The 25,910-nt window shown below is 40.3% G+C and overlaps 2 protein-coding genes across 2 annotated transcripts; one reads left to right on the top strand and one right to left on the bottom strand.

Moving 5' to 3' along the window:
* Positions 1-12,130: 12,130 nt before the first annotated feature.
* LOC149011890 (uncharacterized) lies at positions 12,131-12,619 on the bottom strand. Its single transcript, XM_089162786.1, has one exon. It carries the CDS (start codon positions 12,617-12,619, stop codon positions 12,131-12,133), a length of 489 nt encoding a protein of 162 aa, XP_089018912.1.
* A 7,602-nt stretch (positions 12,620-20,221) lies between these two features.
* Positions 20,222-25,824, top strand: LOC149011889 (uncharacterized). Its single transcript, XM_089162785.1, has 3 exons — positions 20,222-21,359; positions 22,160-23,416; positions 23,639-25,824. The coding sequence occupies exons 1-3, from the start codon at positions 20,222-20,224 to the stop codon at positions 25,822-25,824; spliced, it is 4,581 nt and encodes a 1,526-aa protein (XP_089018911.1).
* Positions 25,825-25,910: the final 86 nt, after the last annotated feature.

Genomic DNA, 25,910 nt, shown 5'->3' with positions numbered 1-25,910 from the left:
GAATGTACAAATCAAAATGCAAGAACTCACCCGATCTAAAATTCAAGAGGGTGGAAGTGGGTAGGTGTTGGCCATCAGGAGTGGGCTCTTGGAGGCTTCCCAACATGGGCTAGGCTACCTTCTCCCAGTCAGTGATCCAACTTATCTTGCAACAGGAACTTAATTTCCATCCCCTTTAGTCTCTCAAATGTTTTGTCAGATGTAAAGCAGTAAGACTATTAAGTAATGCTGAAGACTGGGAGAAATCCCAGCTTGTGTTTGAAGGACACAACACAAGTTTTCTTTATATTAATAATTTATCATATGTAGAACAAATTAAATCTTCTTAGTGTGGGAATACTACAGGAAAATAAAGGATTTCTACCCTAAGGAAGGAAGCCTCAAATATTTACTTTCCACTAAATTTGTCTTACAATACTTTGTCTCAAATTGAAGCATAGAAATTTATTATGCCCAACTTAGCAATGATATTTACTGAACATCTTTACACTTAAGCTCTTTGTAAGTACATTAGATGACCGTTGATTATCTAAGGTAACAAACGTAATCTAGACTAGCTTAATCTCAAACTTTTTGTCAGCAGAACTTGTAGAGTCCTTCAAGGGCAGACTTGGACCCATCTACACTAATTTGTACACCATTCAATCTGTTGCACTCTTCATTGTTGTAATCATCATGAACTACTAAGCTTGCAACTTGATTGATAATGATATGACAGTCATTTTCTGAAACACGAGTCAAAATGAAGCTCTGTGAAACACAGGCCAAAGACGCATTGAAACTACAAGTCTCTATCATCCAAAGGGATGAATGACGAAACTTAACTAAAAGAAGAAGTCTACAAGTCTCCTTCTAATTTGATTGATCATCTTCATTGTCTTCACATTCTTCTCCTTAAATTGGCACAAAGGTGGTTAATTACCACCTTAACCATCTTACAATTTAAATTTGAAAACGAAACCACCATAACGAATGCATAACTACTACATAACTTGCTAACTCCTATTAACAACTACAACTTCCATAACAGAAACTCTCAAGTTTTCTATGACCTCATTTGGTGTATCGAGTTAATTTGTTTAATTAATGGACACACAAGATTTTCCTTCCCCTCAGCATCTCTCATTCTCTGTAGTTTCTTTGAAATCGATTTCATGATGGTCCTAAATTGTACACCCTGTGCTATCAGGATACAAAATTTCCTTGACTTCCAGATGAAGGTGATGAGCTTGATCTAAGCCTTCAGCAATGTTCTTGATGATAGGTTCAGCTGATCTTTGGGGGGGCAAAGGTTTTTTTTTTTTTTTTTTTTTTTTTTTTTTTTTTATTATTTTTTTTAATTTTTTTTTTTTTTTTATTTTTTTATTTAATTTTTTATATATATATTTATATATAATTTTTTTTTTTTTTTTTTTTTTTTTTTTTTAAAGATTTTTGTTTTTTTTTTTTTTTTTTTTTTTTTTGTTTTTTTGTGTGTTTTTTTTTTTTTTTTTTTTCTCGTTTTTGGGTGCCCTTTTTTCCCCGTTTTCCCCCGGGGGGGGGGGGGGGCGGGTCCCTCCAAATTCACCACAATGTGGCTGGGTCTACCAGACAGTGTACCACCACTCTGCAATCAAAGCACTCCAATATGTGCAACAAAGAAAAATAAACAAAAACGCAATGCACCAGAGTTTACGTGGTTCGGCCAAATTGCCTACATCCACGGAATAATACCCTACCTAGGGTTTCGTATATTACTCAATACACTCTTAGATATTTTGACTGCTACAACAATCTAGGAACACCAATCCCTGTTATAGTCTAAAATGCAATTCAGACAAGGGCACCAACCCCAACCCCCTAGACAAGCTCCAACTTGCTAGGTCACATTATTTTGACTGCTACAACAGTCCAAGAACACCAATCCCTGCTATAGTCTAAAATGCAATTGAGACAAGGGCACCAACCCCAACACCCTAGACAAGCTCCAACTTGCTAGGTCACAATGTAAACCAATAATTCAAGTTCCCCAAATTACATTCATGAGCTAGATTCTTCATCACTAAACATAACCTAGAAAATAATAGACAATCACTTGTGAATACGGGTTACCTCAACTTGTGTAAGATGCATGGTAACAATACTTGTTTCTCTTTTTCTCCAACTCTTTTTTTTTTTTTTTTTTTTTTTTTTTTTTTTTTTTTTTTTTTTTTTTCTCTTTTCAATCTTTTTCAGTTTTCTCTCTTTAAAAAAGCCATACAACCATGTTCCCTTCTTTTCTTCTGCTGCTTCTCTTTTCTTCTCTTTCACTTTCTTTCTTGTTCAACAAAACAAAAGACTTCTTATTCCCAAGCTTCAGATCTCCATAGCCAACCAACGTCTTCTGGTTCGACCTCCACGCTATTCCCAAGCTCCTCAAAACGTCCACATCTTCTGCTGGAGTTTGCTCTCCTTTTATAGATTAATTTAACTCAGAGTTTGAATCGAACTCAGAGTTCCTATCTGACGTAAACAAGGACTGTTTTAACGTACAAATCGGACTAACTTCGAGATCTCCAATGAACAATCCCACGGTTGGATTTGAAGATCAAGAAGTCGTGAAGCTCTCCTCCAAAAATAGGCTCAATCGGACACTGGATGACCATCCGATGAAGAGATTGATCAAAACTGGACTCAGAGTTTGAATCAAACTCAGAGTTCCTATCTGACTTAAACAAGGAGTGTTTTGACGTACCAATCGGACTAACTTAGAGATCTCCAATGAACAATCCCACCGTTGGATTTGAATATCAAGAAGTCGTGAAGCTCTCCTCCAAAAATCGGCTCAATCGGACACTGGATGACCATCCCATGAAGAGGTTGATCAAAACTGGACAGAGACCCCCAAAAACGGGATTCTTGAGTTTTCTTTATTTGAATTGGATTCTTTCTCTCGGAACCTTTTTGTGTGTTGCTGTACCATATCAAAACCCACTTAAGTTGCCAACAATGACAACACCTTTATTTTAGGCCAATGGAACAACAATCTCCCCCTTTGGGATTGTTGGCAACTCAACCTCCTTTTCTCTTTTCTCTCCCCCCTTTGACAACAAGTACAAAGGGTGCTTTGTGCTCCCCCTACCATAGAGCTCCCCCTACATAGACTATTCCATAGTAGTGCCCACCGCACCTTCCTATCCTATGGAGAGATGATGTTCTATGTATTTTCTCACTTACTCCCCCTTGGAGCCACAACCCCAAGCTTTACTCTTATTCTCTCAAAACTGTGTTTGGACAGTGGTTTTGTGAAGATATCAGCCACTTGATTTTCTGTGGGACCAAACTCCAAGCTCACTTCACCTGTTATCACTTTTTCTTTCAAAAAGTGATATCTTATATCAAGATGCTTGGCTAAGGCCTTTGAATCATTTGGAGATCTTGATAGACTTTGTCTCTTCATCCAAATCACTTGATGTACGGTTGTGCTAGCTTAGATTCAGCTTCCGCTATAGACAAAGATATATGCCATTGATCTTGCTTCTTACTATGCCAATAACAAGCTTTCATCCTCTTCACTCACCATGCACTTGTCTTCACTAGTGTTTGATAAGACATATAAGTTTCCGGTTGTTCTGGTTCCTAAAGCCACTGCTTTGCCACTTTTTGGCTTCTTGATTTCACAACCTTCTTTAGTGAAAAGAACTTCATATCCACCATCACAGATTTGGCTCACACTAAGAAGATTGTGTTTGAGCCCACTCACATAAAGAACATTATTGGATTTTAATTTTCCTTCATCCAGCTTAACTGAGCCTCTACCTTCAATCTTGGCCCCATTATTGTTGCCAAATCTCACTGAACCACCTTTCACTACATCAAGGCTTGAGAACCTATTCTTGTCACCTGTCATATGTGTGGAACACCCACTATCAAGAATCCAAGGTGTCTCGCTACTATGAGCCTTGAAAGCTGTTTGAACTACCAAGGAATTTATCATTTTTCCTTTTTGTCCTTTCTCAACCCAAACTGCTTTATCTGATACATCAATAGGTTCCATCGGTTTTCTTTGAATTGTTTGTGCATGTCTTTGAGCTAGCTTTTGGGGAAGGTTTATCTACTTCTGTGAAGGAAGAGTAGTCCAACAATATTTTGCAATATGTCCCAACTTGAAACACCTGAAGCATTCTATTTTAACCTTATCCAATGGAGCAAATCTGTTTATGTTGTTGAATGCCACAACCTTGTTTTGTCTTCTACAGTTTGCCACTTTATGTCCAAAGTTGTTGCATCCATAACAATACCCATTAAAGCCTTGATCATTAAATGTTTTATGATAAGCTCCAGTATAGCCTTCTTTACTCATCTTTGGCTTGGTCTTCCCAATATATGGATTCTTTTGGTGCTCCTCATCAAGACTCATTGGATTTGTTGTATTTCTATTTCCATTGGTCTTATTTACATTTGAACATTCCCCCTTTGAGTATCTAAGACCAGTTTTAATATTAGGTGACCTCTGAACACTCAAGATCTCATCTAGTACCTTATCTCTTCCCCAAGTAGAAGTAAAATGAGTAGTCCCTGTCACTTGATTTTCAACTGTCTTGTCCTTTAAGTTCAATGTAACTGGAGTGGATGATGTGGTAGCTTCTAAATAACTCCTCTTTTGTTCTCCTTCAAGTTCTGATCTTAACCTTCCAACTTCTTTCTCAAGTTCTTCACACTCTATACACTTGAGAGAGAGGCAAGATGATGAGTCATTTATAACATGCTCCAATTCACTAATTGTGACAGTCAACTCCTTGATTTTTGTCTCAGAATTTTCAAGTTGATTCTTCATTTCTCTATTTTTCTTCCTTTCCTTTTTGAGATCAAGCAAGGCAGAGTACAACTCACCAACATAATCAATTTCACCTTCAGTGTCTTCATTATCATCAGATTTTTCTTTAGTTTGAGGTGATTCATCATCTTCAATAGCCATGAATAAAACCTCATCAGTTGAGTCATTGTTTTCATCTGATTCTTCTTCAGAGGAGTAGCATTCATTTCTCTCTTCCTGTTCATCTTTTTCTTCATCTATGTTTCCTCTCTTAGGACATTTAGAGGCAAAGTGTCATATTCCACCACAACTGAAGCACTTAAAAGGTGATTTTCCCTTGTGTTTACCTGTTCCTTTCTTAAACTTTCTAGCTAAGTAAGCTATAAGTTCATCATCAGAGTCTTCAGATTCTTTTTCTTCTTTGACCCTTAGCTTCTTCATTGCTTTGAATCTTGCTTCCTTCTCTCGTGAACTTTCCCTTTTCGGTTCTCATCTCATAGGTTTTAAGTGTTCCATGTACTTCATCAAGAGTGATTGTATCCAAGTCTTTGGCTTCTTCAATGGCTGAGACTTTGGAGTCATATTTGGGAAGCACAGATCGGAGAATTTTCTGACATATCACAGAATTTTCAATTTTTTCTCCAACTCCTCTGATGGAGTTTACAACCTCATTTACTTTGACCATGTAGTTGTCTATGTCTTCTTCTTCATCATCTTAAGACTTTCAAATTGTGCTCGAAGATTTGCGGTTTGGCTTTCTTAACTTTGATGTCCCCTTCATAGATGCTTATCAACCTATCCCAGACTTTTTTAGCTGTATCACAGTCCATTACTTTAGCCATGACTTCTTTATTCAGCCCAGACATGATAGCATTTAACGCCCTGAGATTGTATGCATAAGCCATTTTTGCCTCATTGTCTATAAGCGGAGCTACTTGGTTCCTCATAGCCATTAATCACAGTTCGCCATACATCATACCCCCCACCCCCCCTATCTATCCCCTCTTTCTTTTTTTTTAAAATTTTTTTTTTCCATCTAAAATAAGAACTTTTTCCCCCTTCTTTGGCCCCCCTTCCCCCCCCCCCCCCCCTCCACCCCCCCCCCCCCCCTCCCAAGCGGGTCCCCCCCCTCCTCCCCCCGCCCTTGCCCCCACCCCAATTGTTATTCCCAGATTGACACCGAGAGGGGGTGAATCGGTGTCTTAAAAAATTCACCACAATGTGGTGGGTCTACCAGACAGTGTACCACCACTCTGCAATCAAGGCACTCCAATATGTGCAACAAAGAAAAATAAACAAAAACGCAATGCACCAGAGTTTACGTGGTTCGGCCAAATTGCCTACATCCATGGAATAATACCTTATCTAGGGTTTCGTATATTACTCAATACACTCTTAGATATTTTGACTGCTACAACAGTCCAAGAACACCAATCCCTGTTATAGTCTAAAATGCAATTCAGACAAGGGCACCAACCCCAACCCCCTAAACAAGCTCCAACTTGCTAGGTCACATTATTTTGATCTGCTACAACAGTCCAGGAACACCAATCCCCCTGCTATAGTCTAAAATGCAATTCAGACAAGGGCACCAACCCCAACCCCCTAGACAAGCTCCAACTTGCTAGGTCACAATGTAAACCAATAATTCAAGTTCCCCAAATTACATTCATGAGCTAGATTCTTCATCACTAAACATAACCTAGAAAATAATAGACAATCACTTGTGAATACGGGTTACCTCAACTTGTGTAAGATGCATGGTAACAATACTTGTTTCTCTTTTTCTCCAACTCTTTTTTTTTTTTTTTTTTTTTCTCTTTTCAATCTTTTTCAGTTTTCTCTCTTTAAAAAAGCCATACAACCATGTTCCCTTCTTTTCTTCTGCTGCTTCTCTTTTCTTCTCTTTCACTTTCTTTCTTGTTCAACAAAACAAAAGACTTCTTATTCCCAAGCTTCAGATCTCCATAGCCAACCAACGTCTTCTGGTTCGACCTCCACGCTATTCCCAAGCTCCTCAAAACGTCCACATCTTCTGCTGGAGTTTGCTCTCCTTTTATAGATTAATTTAACTCAGAGTTTGAATCGAACTCAGAGTTCCTATTTGACTTAAACAAGGAGTGTTTTAACGTACAAATCGGACTAACTTCGAGATCTCCAATGAACAATCCCACCGTTGGATTTGAAGATCAAGAAGTCGTGAAACTCTCCTCCAAAAATCGGCTCAATCGGACACTAGATGACCATCCGATGAAGAGATTGATCAAAACTGGATTCAGAGTTTGAATCAAACTCAGAGATCCTATCTGACTTAAACAAGGAGTGTTTTGACGTACCAATCAGACTAACTTAGAGATCTCCAATGAACAATCCCACCGTTGGATTTGAAGATCAAGAAGTCTTGAAGCTCTCCTCCAAAAATCGGCTCAATCGGACACTGGATGACCATCCGATGAAGAGGTTGATCAAAACTGGACAGAGACCCTCAAAAACGGGATTCTTGAGTTTTCTTTATTTGAATTGGTTCTTTCTCGGAACCTTTTTGTGTGTTGCTGTACCATATCAAAACCCACTTAAGTTGCCAACAATGACAACACCTTCATTTTAGGCCAATCCCCCCCCCTTCCCCACCCCTCTTTTTCCCCTCCCTTCCATCCCCTTATTTTATCACCCACACAATAATAATCATACAAAAATTTTAACTTCAAATCTTTCACCCCCAACACAATCCTAAATCTACTCCCCCCCCCCCTCTTCCTTATTTTATATATTAACCTCCACCTCCCCCCCCCCCCCCGCGGGGTTTTGGGTTTTAGTTTTGTTTTAGTGGGTGGCAACCTCTTTTTTTTTGAGATAAAATGTTTTTTGTTTTTTGTTGGAGGAAGCGGGGCCTGGGTGTTTTTTAGTTTGGGTTTTGGTCGGCCCTCTTTTTTTTCCGCCCATTTTTGGGGGGGTTTGGGGCAGTCCTTGGCATGTTTTGGAGCTTGTTGATGACATCCTTAAGGTAAGAGAGAAGTCTGAGTAGTGCCTTATTTGTTGTAATATTAGTCCCACATCGACTGATGTGGGAATATGTGGAGAGGAAGAGGCTATAAAAGAATGCCTCTTCCTTCTTCTTTAATCATCCCAAATATCTTCTCTCTTGGATATTTCTTTATTTATAGTGGAGTTTTCTCTCTTGCCCATATATTATTGTGTCTTTCTTTTCTCTTAGTTGTTATTATTGTGTTCTTCTTTTCTCTTATTTGCTGATTGTTCTATTCGGTGGGTTCTTCATAACCCGACAGATATATGTCCACAAAGTTAGGGAAATCAAGAGGTGTGTTGATCTGCTAGCAGGGATGATACCAGTAAATCAAGAGCTCCAGTTGAATTTTTTTTCTTTCCTTTCTTTTTTGTTGATATAAGCAAATAAAATAATTAAAAAGATCTTCGGGGTACATTGCCTCCTAGCCATTCATGAGATTTGAGTACATTGTTTGATTTGCTGGAGTGACAAACCAATTCTTTGTTCCTCCTTCTGGAATGGTTAGAGCCTAACTGCAGTAGTGTCTTTGGCTAAAGATAACAGTTCCTCAGCTACCTCCATTGGCCAAAGTGACTTAGGAGACAGCAGGTATTGTAATATGTTGTCTAGCATGGTTTAGATCCTGGTTACCAATATACCACAGTCTCTAGCATATTTGAATCCTTCTAGAAAGCCCCAAGTGATCAATTTCAAGTGGTTATTTGTTGTGAACCGACCAACCACACAACTGTGGATTATACCACACACAACGGTTGGATGTTGATGGTCTTCCATTTTCTCTTCAGGCCTGTGTGCTAGAAAAGAGACGGGAAGGAAATTTTATAGTTTGTGGTTTGTTTTTCTCTTATATTTAGTATTTTTTTTTGGTAATATTATATTTAATATTTAGTATATTGTATTCTCACCCTTGTTTCAACCACAACAAAAAAAAAATAGTAAGCTTTTTCTTTTTTTCTACTCATGTTAGTCTTTGATTTCTCAAATTTTTCACTGATGTTTTTCCTTTGTATTTATTTTAGTAGAAAATCTAGAAAAGTATTTACATATCTCAAGTAAATAGTTTTTATAAAAATAATGAAACAAATCCATAAGAGTAACTTAAACAGACAATTTTATCGAACGGATAATAATCGAAAAGGGATATACCACATGCGCATCTTATTAGTAATTAGATGAATTTGAATACCTCTAAACAAATATGAATGCGAATTCAAAAGCATATTTCGGTTATTTATTTACACCCCTAGTAGATAAAAGGTCGAATTTTTTTTTTTTTTGGTGCAAACAAAAGACTTTATTAAAAAGAAAAACCACGATTATGACCTAAAGAAAAGAGATCAAACAACATTAACCAGCTAATATAAGAAGGGGAAGTCTGTACATGTAAAAACGATTCCTGTGTTACTGCCCCTTCTTTGGCCAAAGTATTAGCAACTAAGTTAGCTTCCCTAAGGACATGAGTGATGAAAATGTGTTCAAAAGTATCCATCATCCGCCGTAGATCAGAAATAATAGGAAATATCTTTCAAGGGACCTCCGATAGATTTTTATGCAGGACGGAAATGAGTGCTTGGTTATCATTTTCCATGTCCACTGAGGACAAATTAAAGTCTTTTGCCCACTGTAAAGCTTTTTGCATAGCTAATGCTTTCAGGATTAGAACATCATGGGCTGCAGAACCACTGCCAAAGCTAAAGATCATTTTCCCCTGATAATCACGAGCAATACCACCAAAACTAGCAAGATTTCTTTCCTTAAAAAAGGATCCATCTACGTTGATTTTGATAGTATTAGGATTAGGTCTTACCCATTTAATGTTTGATTGCGGTGAGTTGGAGTCCCTCAAGGGTACTGCCTTAGTATTGTAGATCTGCAAACCCTTCCAGACCAGGAAGCTAAGCTGAGAGTGTTGGGGGGTGCAATTGTCTAAAATATTCATTGTATAAGCCTTCCATATAAGCCATAATGCAAGAAGTGACTGTAGAAGGTTTGCATCAGAATCCCTACTCGGAGGTGTGTTGAGGAGCTGAATAATTGTTTCTCTGACAGTGTTAGCAGTGAGCAGATCATGAAGATGCAGTTCACCCCAGACATGTTTTGCGAATTGACAATGAATGAAAATGTGATCAGGACTGGATTCATGAGCACCACAGAATAAACAATCCTCAGAGCAAACGCAACCCCGTATCCGAAGTAATTCCGCCGTTGGAAGCTTTTGATGCAATAACTTCCAAATAATATGAGAGGCTCAAGGATGTAGTGGATGTCTCCAAAGTTTCAGCCATGGTATAGAATTTTCAGATGGAAGTCTTTGCGGATGCAATTGAGTGCAAGCTAGCCGATAAGCCGATTTTACTGTGAATAGTCCTGATGATGTCCATTGCCATATGATGCAATCAAGTAAATCCATCTGAGGAATCTGAATGGTCAAAATTTTATCTACGATGGGCCTAGGCCACCAAGTCCAAAGGATATCCTGATTCCAAGTGTGGGTACGCTGATCTATCAGTTGAGCAATAGTAGAAGGACCCAATGAAGCATAAGGAAAGCAGCCCTCATCCTGCATAGCATCAGGAATCCACTTTGAAGTCCAAGGATTGATAAGATTACCATTCCCTACTTGATAAAATAAGCCCTTTTTAAGTAGCTATCTACCCATAAGAATGGACTTCCATCCCCAAGAATCAGTTGGGTGAGGATTAACTTCAAGAAATGGACGTTGTCTGCAGTATTTGTGTATCATAAGCCGCCCCCAAAGGGAACTAGGTTGATGAAAAAGTCCCCATGCCTTCCGAGATAGAAGCGCTAGGTTGAAAGCTTGAAGGTTGTGAATATTGATTCCACCTTCAGATTTTGGAGCACAAATCGTTCTCCAATTCACAGTGTGAATATGTTGTTTGTCTCCATTTGACCAATAGAAATTACGCATAGATTTTTCAATATCCATCACAATGGAAGTTGGCAGTTTGAAACAGGACATAAAATGTGCAGGTAAAGCTGCAAGAGTTGACTGGATGAGAATTGCCTTACTAGGAGAAGAAAGTAGTTTTGACTTCCATCCTTGGAGCCGTTGGGACACCCTTGCTATCAGCGTATCACAATGTTTTTTCTTTAACTTCCCAGAGAAAAGAGGTATTCCCAGATAGATGTCCAACTCAGAAGTAGGAGTGATGTTAAAATGAGAGGAGAGTATCCTCTTCATTCTTGCAGGGTACTTTCACCTGTAATGGGCCCTTGTTTTGTGAACGTTAAGTTCTTGCCCAGAATGTGCACAGTACTGCTATATTATTTGGCCAAAAGTTCGACCTTCAGATTTTGAGGCATGGCCAAAAAGGATAAGATCATCGGCAAAGGCAAGATGAGAGACACGCTCACCCCCTTGAGCAATAGATATACCATGTAATTTCTTTCGTGATACCACTATTTCCATATGTGAAGATAGAAGTTCCGCACATAATATAAACAAATATGGAGATAGTGGATCTCCTTGCTGAAGTAATCGAGTTGGAGAGATAATACTAGATATGGATCCATTCACCAATAAAGAATATTTGACTGTTTTAACACAGAACAGGATCCAATCGATCCATTTGGGAGGGAAATCATACGATATCAGAGCTTGAGAAAGAAAACCCCACTCCATCCTATCATAGGCTTTACTCATATCCAACTTGACAGCCATAAGACCTGTTTTCCTTTTTTTTTGTCACTGAATTTTTGTGAGAAGCTCATGGGCGATTAAAATATTGTCTTGAATATGTCGCCCTTTGACAAACCATGCTGTTGAAAAGAGACCTGCTTGGGAATGATAGGCTTCAAGTAGGCTTCAAGCGGTTTAACAATAACTTGGATATGATTTTATAACTTGAATTGCATAAGCTGATTGGGCAATAATCACCCACTCCTTGCGGGTTTGAAGACTTGGGAATAAGAGTAATGAAGGTGGCATTGTGAGACAAGTTAAAGGTACATGTAAGATAAAATTGAGCTAGCATTCCCTCAATATCAGATTTAACTGACTCCCATGCATTCTGATAGAAAATTCCAAGATAGCCATCCGGACCTGGAGATTTAAGGCCATTCATCTCAAACACGTCTGCTTTGATTTCCTCACTAGAGAAAGGCCTAATCAACCAATGTTGATCCTCTACTGAAACCCTATTAGCAATTGGGTCAAAATAAGAAACATTATTTGTCAATGAGGCCGAGGAGTATAAGTGTTTAAAGTGATCTTCAAAAGCAACTGCAATGTCAACATGCTCTACCAAATGTAGGCCCTAATGAGAGAGATGTCGAATTTTATTCCTGGCATGGCGTACCATAGTGCTCTAATGAAAGAAGCGAGTATTGCGGTCTCCAAATTGTAACCAGTTCAAACGAGACTTTTGGCGCCATTTCTCAGAGAGCCTCTGGAGATTAAATTTAAGAATAGCGACCCTCCACTTTTCCTCCACATACCAGCTGGTATCTCTAGCATCAATGGCTATGGATTCATGGACTAAAATAGCATTTCTGGAATCTTCCTCCCTGGACTCAAGATGTCTGACAGTTGTTTTGTTCCATACCTTTAAAGCCGATGCAAGCCTTGCAAGTTTTCTTGTGAGAATATATGAAGAGGACCCTGATACTGGTAAGCTCCATGAATGGTGAAAAATATCCACATACGAGTCTTCATGGATCCAAAAAGCTTCAAATCGAAAAGGCCTGTGAAGAAAGGACGCCTTAGGCTTCAAGTTGATAAATAAAGCATTATGATCAGAGTAAGCAACGGATATATGCTCAATATGAGCTTCTAGATACTGAGATTGCCCCTCCATATTGCACAAAACGCGATCCAGACAGCCTTCTATACGATGAGAATCTTTTTGCTTGTTAGACCAAATAAATTTGATTTCTGAATGAGGGATTTGAATCAAGCCCACCTCATTAATAAAAGACTGAAAATGAAACAATTCACTAGAAGAAAGGCGTCGTCCCCCTTGCCGATCATTTCGATCCAGGTAAGCATTCTAATCACCACCAATAGCCCATGGTTTATCTATGTAAAGATGCCATATTGATGAGGGTGCGCCACTGATATTGCCGAATATGTTGTTGAGAGCTAAGATACACGCAAGTGAGATAAGACAGTTGGTTAGGCTCACCCACCAACAAATGAACACATCAGGACGAAAACCAAATCACATCCACTACAATATTATCACTCCAACAGCAAACAAGACCACCAGCAGTGCCTTCAGGAGGCACTGATACACTCTTAGAAAAACCCAACTAATTACAAAACACACTAAGATCAACTAACCCGGACTTAACTTCAGAAAGAGACACAAAAGAGGGCCTATATTTTTGAACTAAGACATGAATTTCCTTCTGTATAGGAAACCGGCCCAATCCCCTATAGTTCAACATCAGTCCATTCATTTTCCATCAGATGGCTCTTCAAGGCTAGCCATCGGAGCCTCAGTACAATGGAGAGATAAAGTCGCCACATCTAGTCTAGCTTTTTTCTATCCACGTCTTGAGAATTCAGCGAAACGGACATTGGATGAATCTGCACTTCAAGCTTTCTCTTGCAAGGCAAAATAGCTGGCTGATCAGATTTCTTACCGGAATCTAGTTCCATGGAAGAACTAGAAGAAGGATAATGAGCCATCAGAAGAGCGTGCAGGTCCTCTGAAGAAACCGGGTGTGACATCGAGGTGCCTTCTATTGGAGAAGAAGGTGGAGCACGTGTGGGGGTGTTAGTCACCATGTTTAAGGAAGGTTTAGGCGATCCAGAAGGATTGTGCTCCAAAAGGGTAAAAGGAGGGTTGAGATGATGACTACTAAAATGCACCTCAGCTTCCGGTTGAGTACCTTGATTAATTTCACCAGTGTTAGTAAGATGATCATGCGAGTTCCTAGGGGCCCACTCCAAGATATTAGGAAACTTCGTTTGAAAAAGCATGGCAATTTTTACGAAACTCCTTTTTAAAGCTTCCCGTGATCCTTCGGCCAGAGGGTCACTGACAATTGAAGGGTCCACACGATCCACTCCAGATATTAGCAAGGCATAAGCTTCTTTAATATGTTTCACAAAGTCCTTTCACTTAGCAGGAAAGGCCACTGGAGGGATACAGTAAGGTAGCCCCAAAGGCTTAGAAGAAAGAGACGCTTAACTGGTAGCTATATATTGATACCTGCATGATTTTCTTGAGTGTCCCAACCGAATACAGTAGGAGCAAATGAGAGATGGTTTGAGCTTGTAAGCAAAACTGATGGCCATAGCTTCATCTTCAGATATTTGAAAAATAATAGATGGTACAAAATCTTGATTAAGTGGAATCACCAGTCTAGCAGCGGGAGCATACGGAGGGAGTCTGTCACCCTTTGGAATTTCAAGTTCAAGAACATACCCCACCTGGCTAAAGATAAGATGCAGGAGCTCATGATCATTGTGAAACCTAGCCCTAACCTTGACCCGGAAACCCTGTTGTTTGTAGGTCCGACAACCCGAAGTAAAGCAAGAAGTCAGCTTTGGGCCATTTCAGTAGAAGACTTGGCGGCTGGATTAGAATCCATGAGTGTTGATGTCAGTGTTCCATTTATGAAAACAGCATCCTGAAGAAGATTGAATTAGTTGATGGACTTGGAGTGCTCTCTGTATTGGTTCGAAGGCATTTTTACCTACTATGTAAGTCACTTGGTGTGTGCGCGAAACCCCTTTATGTTTGGATTTGATCTGAGCCTTCATTTCCCTGTTTTGGACTTGCTGTCCTGATTGGTCGACTCATTGGTCGACTAGACCAGTCGACCAATCCAATTGACCAATGGGTTCAGTTTTGCTAATTAGGTCTTTGCTTACTCTATTTAAGTCCAATCTCGAGTCTACTTTGTATTTTCTGCCTCCAAACTCTTTGGAACGTACCAGAGCCCTCTGCAAGTCATCTCCCTTGCATCCTTGGTGATTATCTTGACGGATCTTCGTCAAAACTCATGCTTCTACACAAAAAGGTATGTGATCATCCTCTTCTGTGTTTCATCTTTTATTCTTGGTTACTTTTCTTTCCTTTTCTGATTGAGGACAGTAGTAGTAATGTTGTATCTCTGTTGCAACCATCATTATACTCATTCCTTCTCTTTTCCTAAGGATCTAAAGCTTGGTGGATGATCTTCATCAAGATCATCACTCGCTTTTGAAGGAAAACTTGTATTCATTCACTTTCCTTATTTGGATTATTGTTCTTCAGCCTTAGATCTAATTTTCTTGAAGATCTATGATTGTTATTCATGATTCCTTTGTTACAATCAGTTATTCATCATCTTATTGTTCTTGTCCATGATCTTTACTATGAATTCTTCAAGAACCATGATTGATCTAATTATGGTAACTTTTTGTTTCCTAATTTGTAACTTGAAGACTTGATTCGATTAGTGTTTTGAAGTCCTCTATATACTAGTATGCTGCCATTGTAGTTTACCCCTTGTTTAGTAGCCTTTTGAACCTCCAAATTCGGTTCTATATTCTCAAAATTCTGATTTTTGTAGGCCTTTATCTCTGTTGGTCGACTCATTGGTCGACTGAGGCAGTAGACCAAGTCAATCGACCAATGAGTACAGTAACCTCATATTTGGTCTGTTTTGGATGTTTTGATATCTTTCTTTCTAGGTATCTTTCCTAATATGTTGTATACGCTTGTTTAGGACTTTCTTCCCAAGTTTAGTCAAGGTCTTACTTGATTCCCTAAGATTCCTTTGCGAGTTATATAAGGTAAGGATGGTTATTTCCTTAACTACATAGATTGCATATCTTAGTTTCTATATTTGAATCTTGTTAGTTTATTTCCTTAATTAGATTCTTACAATGTTATACTACTGTTGTACTATCTTGATTTCAGTAGCATTACTTGTTTATATTAAATTGATTCATGTATGATTTACTTACCAAATATATGCAAGTTATATATGCAAGTTATATATTATTATTGATTTCTTTCCATATATGAAGTTGCCATCTATGTGATGTTATGGATTGATGCTTGTGTATGCTTAAGTGTGGTTTGGAAAGGAGAGGTGTCCTTTTGACACTTCTGTCCTTAGACTACTACGGGAATATTATGGGATGTTTCCAGAGATGCCCTTTGACACCTTCCTAAACTGTTGGATGACATATTTAGGACTGTCTAGTAGTGTTTGGCTAGGATGTCCCGTTATGTCAGACCCTAATCGGAGGGGTATTGAGACCGAATGACCCGTGGTAGCAATGGGGATTCATGGGCGCTCAAGACCGGTAACCAATCCGTGAGAGGACAGGAATCACATTGTAGGGACCATTTATCGGTAGGGTTGCATATGGTTAGACTTGGGCTCACAGGCGCTCAAGACCGGTAACCAACCTGTGAGAGGACGTGAGAGCTTCCCGTTTACCATATGTGGATGACCTATAGGGTTGATGAGTCCGTAGTCAGGGACTATGAGGACTCTAGTGTGAAGGATACCGAAAAAGATCGCCAAGGGCGAGGAATGGACGTATCTGGATCTGACTTGATGTAACTGAGTAGGAGACTTGCATTTGGCTAGGCTTTGACCCTAAATGCGCCGGTACTTAGACCAATGGTGATGTGAGAGAGTGGTGACCTAACCCCCAACCATGGATTGTCACAAGGGATGCCGGACCCACTACCAAAAGGCGTTGTGTGTTGAGACCTTCCTAAAGAAGTACGGTGCTATGACTTAAAGCATGTCTGCCAATAGAGACCAGCATACATAGAGTTAGAATCATATTACATCATGTGTTTCATATCATATAGCATTTTACATTGCTTTGAAATCCTGCCATTTATGTTGTTATGGATTAACTGCCTTACTGAGTTTCTTTGAAACTCATTCCTTTTGTACAATATTTTGTCGACTACTCTACAGGTATTGATGACTATGAAAGTCAATTCGAGGAAGGGCAAACTGAAGAGGCGTACTACACGCAAGGTGCTGGCAACCATGAAGATTACATTGAGGATTCCTCAAGTGGTTTTGCTTGTTACCAGGATTAGCCCTGATGTGGAATGGGAACGTCTAAGCGTCATTGATGAAGTCTATGTTTATGAAGACGTTCTCTATAAAGTAGAATAGACTTTAGTTTAGTTTGCTTCAGTTTTCTTTCCTATTTTAGATACAGTTGTAATCTTTCTTTTGATTTACGAACTACTTTTCCGCTGGTTGTAGAGTGGGATTCCGCCTCACTTTACTTATTGATTTAGACATTTCTGATTGTCTTTCATACTCTGATGATATATGATTTATTCTTTCCTTATTTGGATCTTTTGTTTATCTTTTGCACATTGATTATTATTGTTCATGATTATGTTATTGTCTATATGGGAGGTTGATTACCTCGTACTTGATCTTCGGGGCTGTGGATCACACACTCGGGTATGCCAAGTAGGGTACCGGCTGGGTGGATGTGACAATCATAATATTGCCAGTGTAATTTTAAGATGTGAACCCACAATATAGCATAGTGGAAAGGAATCGAAGCCACTGGCTTCATAGAGTCCCACTGTTGAAAAACAACCAGATGCCCTTTAAAATTCCAGGGTTGAGTAAAAAGGATAAGGTGCATGGATTTCTCAGATTTGTAGGTGATAGAAAAGTGGTCATGCGCGCCTTCAACTAGGTGATAGCTCTCCACTTCAAACTTCTCCTCTTTCATGGCTCGGTTAATGAAATTTGATAAATCATAGGAAGTGATCATAATACCATCAATAACCCAGCCTATAAGAGTAAACTGTATCTTTTGCTGAATATCAACTCACTTTCCAACGGATAGGGAAATCTTAGTAGGAGGACGAACTGGGAAATCAAGCTTTGCAAACAGATACAGAAGATTCCTACCCGACCAGGTCTGACCTGGATGGGGCTCCACATGCTAGTTAATCGGGACAGATGCCGATCATCCATGACCAAAAGCGTAACATACGCCACATATGTAGCAATCATCCTTGATATAGAAGGTCAACTCAGCAGCTGATTGAATGGGACCAACGACAAGGAAGCATGATCCTAGGAGAAACAACAGCCCTTGTCGGGCAAACTTACCAAATACATAAAAGGTAACATTTACAATATAAAAGCATAGACATACCCCTCCAGTAAGCATCCAATACACTCTGAGTTTAATCTTGTGTAGCTTTTGCACGAGACCTCACTCTATTCGTCATCTGACTTTGCCATCAGAGGCGGCTACCCGGCATACAAGCCTGCCCGTATCTAACCTTTATTGCAGGGCTCATTGTCCCAGATACAAGATGAGGCTCAGTCGGATCCAGAAGTGTAATTGATCCGCATCACAAACTCTGCAACTAGCCAATCAGATGGAGTAGGTTTGGAGGAAGAAGAAGGGCAAGAAGCTGAGTACAGAACCATACCTTGAGCGCTTGTACGTGAGTGGAAATAAAGGAAACTATAAGTGCATGCAGAGGTAAGCACCTTAGTCTTGAAAACCCCTCTATATAGCGTCATTGAGACCAGTCTTAAAATTACATCAATATTAGGGTTAACTCAAGGACTCAAGGAGGTTGCCTTTTTCCATCCAAAAAAAAAAAAAAACCAATATCACCAATGACCATAATGGATATCAATACGACACAAATGAAGAAACCAAAACTGTTGATTTTAACCTCGCTCTTCGAGCTCAGAAGGCATGGGAACTTCTCAACCCCATAAACTCCCTATGGGGACTATTGATAAGACACAAGTATTTCAAGAATTGTACCTTTTTAGAAGCTTTGGCACCCCCAACAGCCTCATGGGGCTGGAAGTCGCTGATTAAAGCAAGGGATCTATTACATCAAGGACTATTTCTTCAAATTGAGGATGGTCTTCAAGTAAGCCTTTGGAACCTCAAATGGATTCCTAATCTCCCCCAAGACATTGGATGCTTTCCAGCAGCTCACTCTTCCATTAAAGTGTCTGAATTCATTATTCAGATACCGCATCTTGGAATCGGGAAAAAGTGTTCGCTTGGTGGCCTCCTGAGGTGGCAACAAAGATCCTTGGTATTCTCCTTCCACTTCATCCAACTGCAGATTGTCTCATTTGGAAGCTCCATTCAACAGGTATGTTCACTATGAGTTCGGCTTACCATCTAGCATCAACTTCCCTGAACATCCCTACCCCAACTCCCACCTTCAATTGGCTACAACTGTGGCATATCCCTCTTCCACCTCAGATTCTTTTTTTCCTTATGGAAGGCTATCCAAGGCAAATTACCTACAGAAGATCTATTGCTGGCATGAGGGTACAATGTACCCCCCCCCCAGTGCATCACTTGTGGTCATCCTAGTGCTTCTGTACAACACCTCTTTACCTCTTGTCCCTTTACCCTTCAATTATGGCAAACCTTGCACCTTATTCAGGGGGATCCATCCCAATCTTTTAGTTCACAATTGCAAGAACTTTTCTCTCAGTCTACCTCATCATCCACATACAATCAACAAGCCATACACACCCTCATAGCATTCTCGATTCGTTGGGGCTACTATAACCGTATAACCCACTCAACTCAAGAACCGAAGATACAGGATGCCGTACAACGACTACAACAAGCTATCATTGAATTCTCCCCTCCTTTCACCCCAACACCAGTTCAAGAATCATCAAAGCTTATAAAGTGGGAACCCCCAATGCCAGGGCAGATCAAACTCAATGTGGATGGCTCCTCTTTCTGATTCACATAGATATGGGATTGGCGGAGTGGCACGTGTTCATAACCATCAAATGGTCTTTGCTTTCGAACAAGGGATGGGATGTCAAGACTCTCTTATTTCAGAAGCACTTGCCATTTGAAAAGGCCTTTCTATTGCACTTGATTTTAATCTATTTCATGTCTGTGTGGAAAGTGATAACCAAGCACTAGTATTCTCCATCCTCAATCCAATGTCCCGCTACAACTGGAAAACCATCCACTTGATCAATGACATCCTCACGTTAGCTGCATCTTTCACCGAATACACGTTCTCGCATATTCCTAGAGAGGCTCACTTTGTGGCGGACAAGCTTGCCAAGTCTGCAGCAGTATCCCAAGGTTGGTTTGTGTATCAACATTCCCCACCCCCACCCCATTTTTTATCTTGGGTCATACTCTTTGATTCCCTTATGTGTAAGCTTCCTAGAGATTCCTCCTTCGGAGTGTTTAGTTTTTTCCTCTTCGGAGTGTTTATTTTCTTCAACCTTCTTCGCCCTCTTCATCTTATCTCATTCACCCTCAAATCTGTAACTGAACTTCTCCCCTTCTAATCCAGATTTCCAATCACTTTCTCCCTTTCCGCTACCCCTGTCCATCGTTTTATTTCCCTAACTTTTCCTCTTCCACTTTCCCTTTCTATTTCCTTGATTTTCTACTTTTGGGCGAGTTCTACTCGTTTGTGTGTTGGCTCTAAGTAATGGAGCCTAGAGCAGATCACACTACAGAGGAGGAGTTCGATTCCGAACCCATATCTGTGGATGAATCCATCGAAGATCGAGCGACGGTTTTGCGGGCTAATACTCTGGTTGGTAAAGTTTTACCCGGGAAGCAATATCGGAAGCAGGCAGCCACGGAAGCGTTACCGAAGGTCTGGAATACCTGTATGCCAGTGGCGGTGACGGATTTACAGGAGCATCAATTTCTATTCAAGTTCCATCATGAGAGGGATATGCAGAACGTTATGGAGGAAGGTCCATGGTCTGTGGGGGGTAATCTCATTGTTTTGGAACCATGGCAAAAGGATGCTCATTGGAAATTTGATTCGGTTGAGTTTTGGCTTCAACTTCATGATATCCCTTTTGATCTGTTGTCTTTAGAACTTGCCTGTCAACTAGGGGAAAGCCTTGGGGTACCTCTGAAGGTGATGCTGATTCAAGGAAATCAGTTTGGAAGTAGGGTGGAGTATTTGCGTGTTAGAGTCAAGGTAAATATCAATAAACCATTGAAAGCTTGTTTGCCGCTCAAGAGAAGATCAGGTGTTGTGTTAAAGGTAATGATTCGTTATGAAAGACTTCCATTATACTGTACAATTTGTGGCTTATTGGGTCATGAAGAAGGGCGATGTTCTATGCTTTTTCAAGAACCTCGGCGAACTGGAAGTGGTAGTTTAATGGAGGTGATGACTGGTAAGAATATGGCTGAACTGCGTGCTCCTAGTCCGGACCAACGTCTCATTGCTCAGGCGGCCAAACTGAACTTTCTTGACTCAGAATATTATCAGAAAAAGTATGTGGCAGCGCCGGCACCGCTGCGAAGCACTAATGTAGTGATCGGAGAAGAAAGCAGAGGGGGGCAGAATCAGGAGGCGGTTGGGACAGTTGTCAGTTTACCACGTATTCTGAGTACTCTGCAACAAGCAATACAACCCCGCGTGCCTAGCACTACAGAACAACATCCTCAAGGCAATTACCAATATCAAATTGGAGATGGAGAGAATCAGGTACCAATGATAGGGCATCGTACTCAAGCTCAGGATGAGGATGAGCCTGCTGTAAATTTTTCTATGCAGACTATGCATATTGCATCCTTGCTGTCAAAGATGATGTCCCAATCAGGTATGTTGTTACCCTCAGAATCCCCACTTGGTCTAACAGGTAAATTGCAACCTAACATTTCCCTAGCCATGCCTTTTCCTGTACAAGAAATCCCTAATCTACCCTCCAGCTCGACATCTTTTTTGGCAGCTAATACAGCTGGGACCATTGCTTTTCAAAATCAATTGTTGTCGGCCTGTAATGTGGGAATACCTCCTTCAAGCACCCATAACCCAAACCCGACAACTTCCCAAACCCTGAAAATATTTTCTAATCAAATAGAGAACCCGGAACCACTTTTTGACCCGAATACTTACCCCCCACTCCAGATTGATCCGCCTGTTTCTTCAATTAATATTTTCCAACCTTCACCAACCCATCAACCCATATTACCTTTGCAGCCTCCGTCAGAAGAGAGTTTCAAAATTCAAACCGCAGGAAAAGCTGGACGGAAGAAGAAATCAATAACTGAATCTCTACATCTCAAGAGCAAGCCGAAGAGACAAAGGAGAAGTACCAGAGTCATGGGGAATAGCTTGTCACAGGAGGAGAGCAAAGATTTGGTTGAGCATTTTTTAGAAGACAACCCCGTAATGGAAGCCGCAGCGCTCCATTACGGGAAGCAATGAGAATGTTATGCTGGAACTGCAGGGGGTTAGGGAGACCTCTGTTGTTCCGAGAGCTTAAAAACATCTCCAAACAAGAGTCCATTGAAGTGATTTTCATCATGGAAACTAAAAATAGAGCAGCAAAAGTGTGCCATTTTGCAAGGAGTTTAAAATTCCAGAATTCTTTTATTGTTAATCCAATTGGCTTGGCAGGTGGTTTAGTTATTATGTGGAGAAATACTGTCACCCTTAACATCCTTCATAATTCCTTTAATTTGATCGATTGTCGAGTTGCTTTATCTGATGGCAGAACCTATTATCTCACTGGAGTGTATGGTGATCCTAATAGACACAGGAGAAAAGCTATCTGGGAGGAGGTAATTCAACTTGCAACAAACAGACAGGCTGGATGGTTGTGTTGGGGCGATTTTAACTCTGTTCTCAAATGGGCTGAAAAGGAAGGAGGAAATAGTATTAATCCTGGAAATGCAGCGGATTTTCGAAACATGATCGATAGATGTGGCCTAATTGAATTGGATGCTAAAGGGCCCAAGTTTACCTGGAGTAACAAGCGACAAGGAGACAACCGAATTAGGGAGAAACTCGATCGGGCTTTTTCAAATATTCAGTGGCGTATCGAGTTCCCACAGGCAGAAGTCAAGGTGATTCCTTCTGTTTCTTCAGATCATGCTTTCCTAATCCTCAATACAGATAAAAAATACAGTAAAGGTGTGCGCTCTTTTAAATTCCATTCAATGTGGCTACAACATGAAGATTGTCAAAGATGTGTTGTGGAGTCATGGTCGAAGCCGAGGTTGCAACAAACTCAATCACTTTTATCTATGAAACTGGTTGGATGTGCTGAAGATTTACAACATTGGAACAAGGAAGTATTTGGTCTTGTTGAGGAGAAACTATTGACATTTCAAAAAGAATTGGCTGCTCTTCAAGCTAAGAATGGAATTGACATGGACCAGGGGCGTGAGGCTGACCTGAGGATGTTAATTGAACAGTATTTATACTATGAAGAAGAGTTATGGAGGCAAAAATCAAGATGTGATTGGCTAAAAGGAGGAGATCAAAATACTAAGTATTTTCATGCAAGCACTATGCTCAGAAGACAGCACAACAGAATTTCAAAATTGAAGATGGAGAATGGGAATTGGACTCAATCAGAATATGATGTATATGAGGAAGTTTTTCAATATTATTCTGCTATTTTCAAGGCTGAAGGAGTGAATATAACAGACATGGAGTATGTGCTAGAGGCTGTCCCGGAGGTGATTTATGCGGAAGATAATCAATTTCTGGGTCATACACCTACAAAGGAGGAGGTTAAAACAGCCCTGTTTGAAATGAGTCCCCTCAAGAGCCCAGGAACTGATGGTTATCCCCCAATTTTCTTTCAAAAATTTTGGGAATTAATTGGGGATGACCTCTATACTTTTATACTAACGTTTTTTTCTACAGGTAAATTAGAAGGAGGTTGTAACATCACTCAAATCTGTCTCATTCCTAAGACAACGACGACGAGTCCATTGAGCATTTTCGCCCAATCAGCCTCATCAATGTTTCTGTGAAGGTTATATCTAAGATCCTGGCATCCAGATTGAAGCTATTACTCCCAAATTTTATTGACCTGCTGCGATCGACTTTTGTTCTGGCGGATCAATCTCGACAATGTGTTTACAGCTCATGAGGCGTATCATTATCTAAAGCAAAAGAAAAAAGGTAAGAAGGCTTATGTTGCTGTTAAGCTTGATTTAAAGCGTGCATATGACAGGATTGAATGGTCTTTCTTACGGAGTTTGTTGGGCAAAATGGGATGTTGTAGTAAGGTAATTGGGTTGATTATGGAGCTGATTACTACTGTCACATATAATATTTTGGTTAATGGAGGAGAAAGGTGTTCGGTGGTTCCTACAAGAGGCATAAGACAGGGGGATCCGTTGTCACCAGCTTTATTCATTATTTGTGCACAAGCTATGAGTTATCTCATTCGGCGAGAGGAGGATTTTCAGCACATTAAAGGTCTGAAAATTCGAAACCGTACTATAAACATTTCACATCTTCTTTTTGCCGATGACAGTATTCTTTTTTCAGAAGTTGGGCTGCAACAGGTCTTCAATTTGAAAGAGATTCTGAAGAGGTTTTGTTATGCATCCGGGCAGCAAATAAACAAGCAGAAATCTTGTTTAACTTTCAGCAAAAATACTCCAGGGAAGATTAAAAGATGGTTTGGCAGGATTTTAGGTATCAAATATGGGGAAGGACCGTCTAAGTACTTGGGGCTGCCATCAGAGTTAGGCATCAACAAAGCTCAACTCTTCCAGGTGCTCGTAGAGAGGCAAGCATCCAAACTCAGCGGTTGGGCACAGAATTATTTAACACATGCTGGGAGGGAAATCTTGATCAAATCTGCTGCTCAACCGGTGGCTAATTATAGTGCTATGCATTTCAAGTTACCTAAATCCATAAACAACAAGATGAGGAAACAGCTTGCCAATTTTTTCTGGGGTGGATCTGCTGAATCACATTCTATACATTGGTATTCTTGGAATAAGCTTACCTATAGTAAAGCTGAAGGAGGTGTAGGGCTCAGAGAACCTGAACTACAGAATTTGGCTTTATTGTCTAAGGCAGCTTGGAGATTGTATACTAACCCAGATTGTGAGTGGGCTAAGCTGATGAAGGCGATTTACCATCCTCATACAGATGCTTTGAATGCAAGGCTGGGCTCCTCCCCATCTTGGGGATGGAGAAGTATTTGGGAAGGTTTACAAGTGGTTAAAAAGGGCTTAATCTGGAAAGTGGGAAATGGGGAGAAAATCAACATAGCTACAGAGAGGTGGGTGCCAGGAGTGGAAACTGGAATGGTTCATTTGGTTGTTGATGATAACCCCGCTATTTTCAACGTTGAGCATCTCATAGATCCAATATTGGGGGCGGTGGAAAAGGAGCTGATTCAACAATTGTTCTCGAAGGGGGATGCAACAGCGATTCTCAATATACATTTACCTACTCATAGCAGGGGTGATCGTTTACTTTGGGGAGCAGCAAGGAATGGGGTATACTCTGTCAAATCCACATATCTAATGTTGAAACATGAGAAAGAACTAAAAGAAAATTCCCAGGCTTCTTCATCATCAAACAGTAGGTGGGAGTCTACATCTACACAAGTGTGGAAGACTGTTTGGAACCTTAATGTGATGCCAAAGGTTAAATCGTTCTTATGGAGGGCGGTGGGAGGAGGAATAGCATCTGGAGACGGTCTAGCTACTCGAAATCTGACTTATGAGATAAGCTGTCCAAGATGTAATGAAGAGAAGGAAACACCAGAACACATATTACTTAGATGTCCATATGCTAAAGCGGCTTGGTATGGCAGCATGCTGTCCTATAGAATTCCTCAACTTGAAGGTTTCAACTTGCAAAATTGGATTCAATCATGGGGTCATTGGAGCATATTGGGGAAGGAAATTGAGGAGGATCTGAAACGCTTCTCAGCGTGCCTGGCATGGGCCTTATGGACTGCAAGAAATGAATTCATTTTCGATGGGTCTAACATTTCGCCAATGCAAGTAGTGGAGTCCGCAGCTGTAAAGGCGGAGGAGTATAAGAAAGCCAACTTACATCCTCGATCTTCTACTCCTTCTCAACGTCACCAACAACCAATGCGATGGAGACCCCCAGCTATTGAATGGCTTAAAATCAATTGTGATGCCTCATGGAAAAAAGGACTTTCAATTGGAGGTTTGGGAGTAGTGTGTAGGGATCAATCAGGTGAACCCCTTTTTGCCATTGTTGAAGCCGCAACTTTTGGTAGCAGCTTTGAAGGTGAGGCGTTGGCTCTCCGAAGAGGTATGACTGAGCGGTAAACTTGGGTTTCACTAAGGTAGCTTTGGAGTCTGACTGCCTTGCTCTTATGGGTCTTCTTCAGTATGGGTCTTTCATGGGCCCAGTT

Source organism: Hakea prostrata, chromosome 7 (genome assembly GCF_041222555.1).
Source record: "Hakea prostrata isolate BN-2017 chromosome 7, UWA_Hpros_2, whole genome shotgun sequence".
In the NCBI taxonomy this organism is placed as follows: Eukaryota; Viridiplantae; Streptophyta; class Magnoliopsida; order Proteales; family Proteaceae; genus Hakea; species Hakea prostrata.
The sequence above is the reverse complement of the archived record's forward strand: the minus strand, read 5'-3'. Positions and strand labels throughout refer to the sequence as shown.

Coding starts and splice junctions, on each gene's coding strand:
- LOC149011890 (XM_089162786.1), bottom strand. CDS start 12,619: ATGGAGGGGCAATCTCAGTATCTAGAAGCTCATATTGAGCATATATCC.
- LOC149011889 (XM_089162785.1), top strand. CDS start 20,222: ATGGAGCCTAGAGCAGATCACACTACAGAGGAGGAGTTCGATTCCGAA. Junction 21,360..22,159: donor AAAGATGATGTCCCAATCAG/GTATGTTGTTAC, acceptor TTGGCTTGGCAG/GTGGTTTAGTTATTATGTGG. Junction 23,417..23,638: donor ACTAACGTTTTTTTCTACAG/GTAAATTAGAAG, acceptor ATGTGTTTACAG/CTCATGAGGCGTATCATTAT.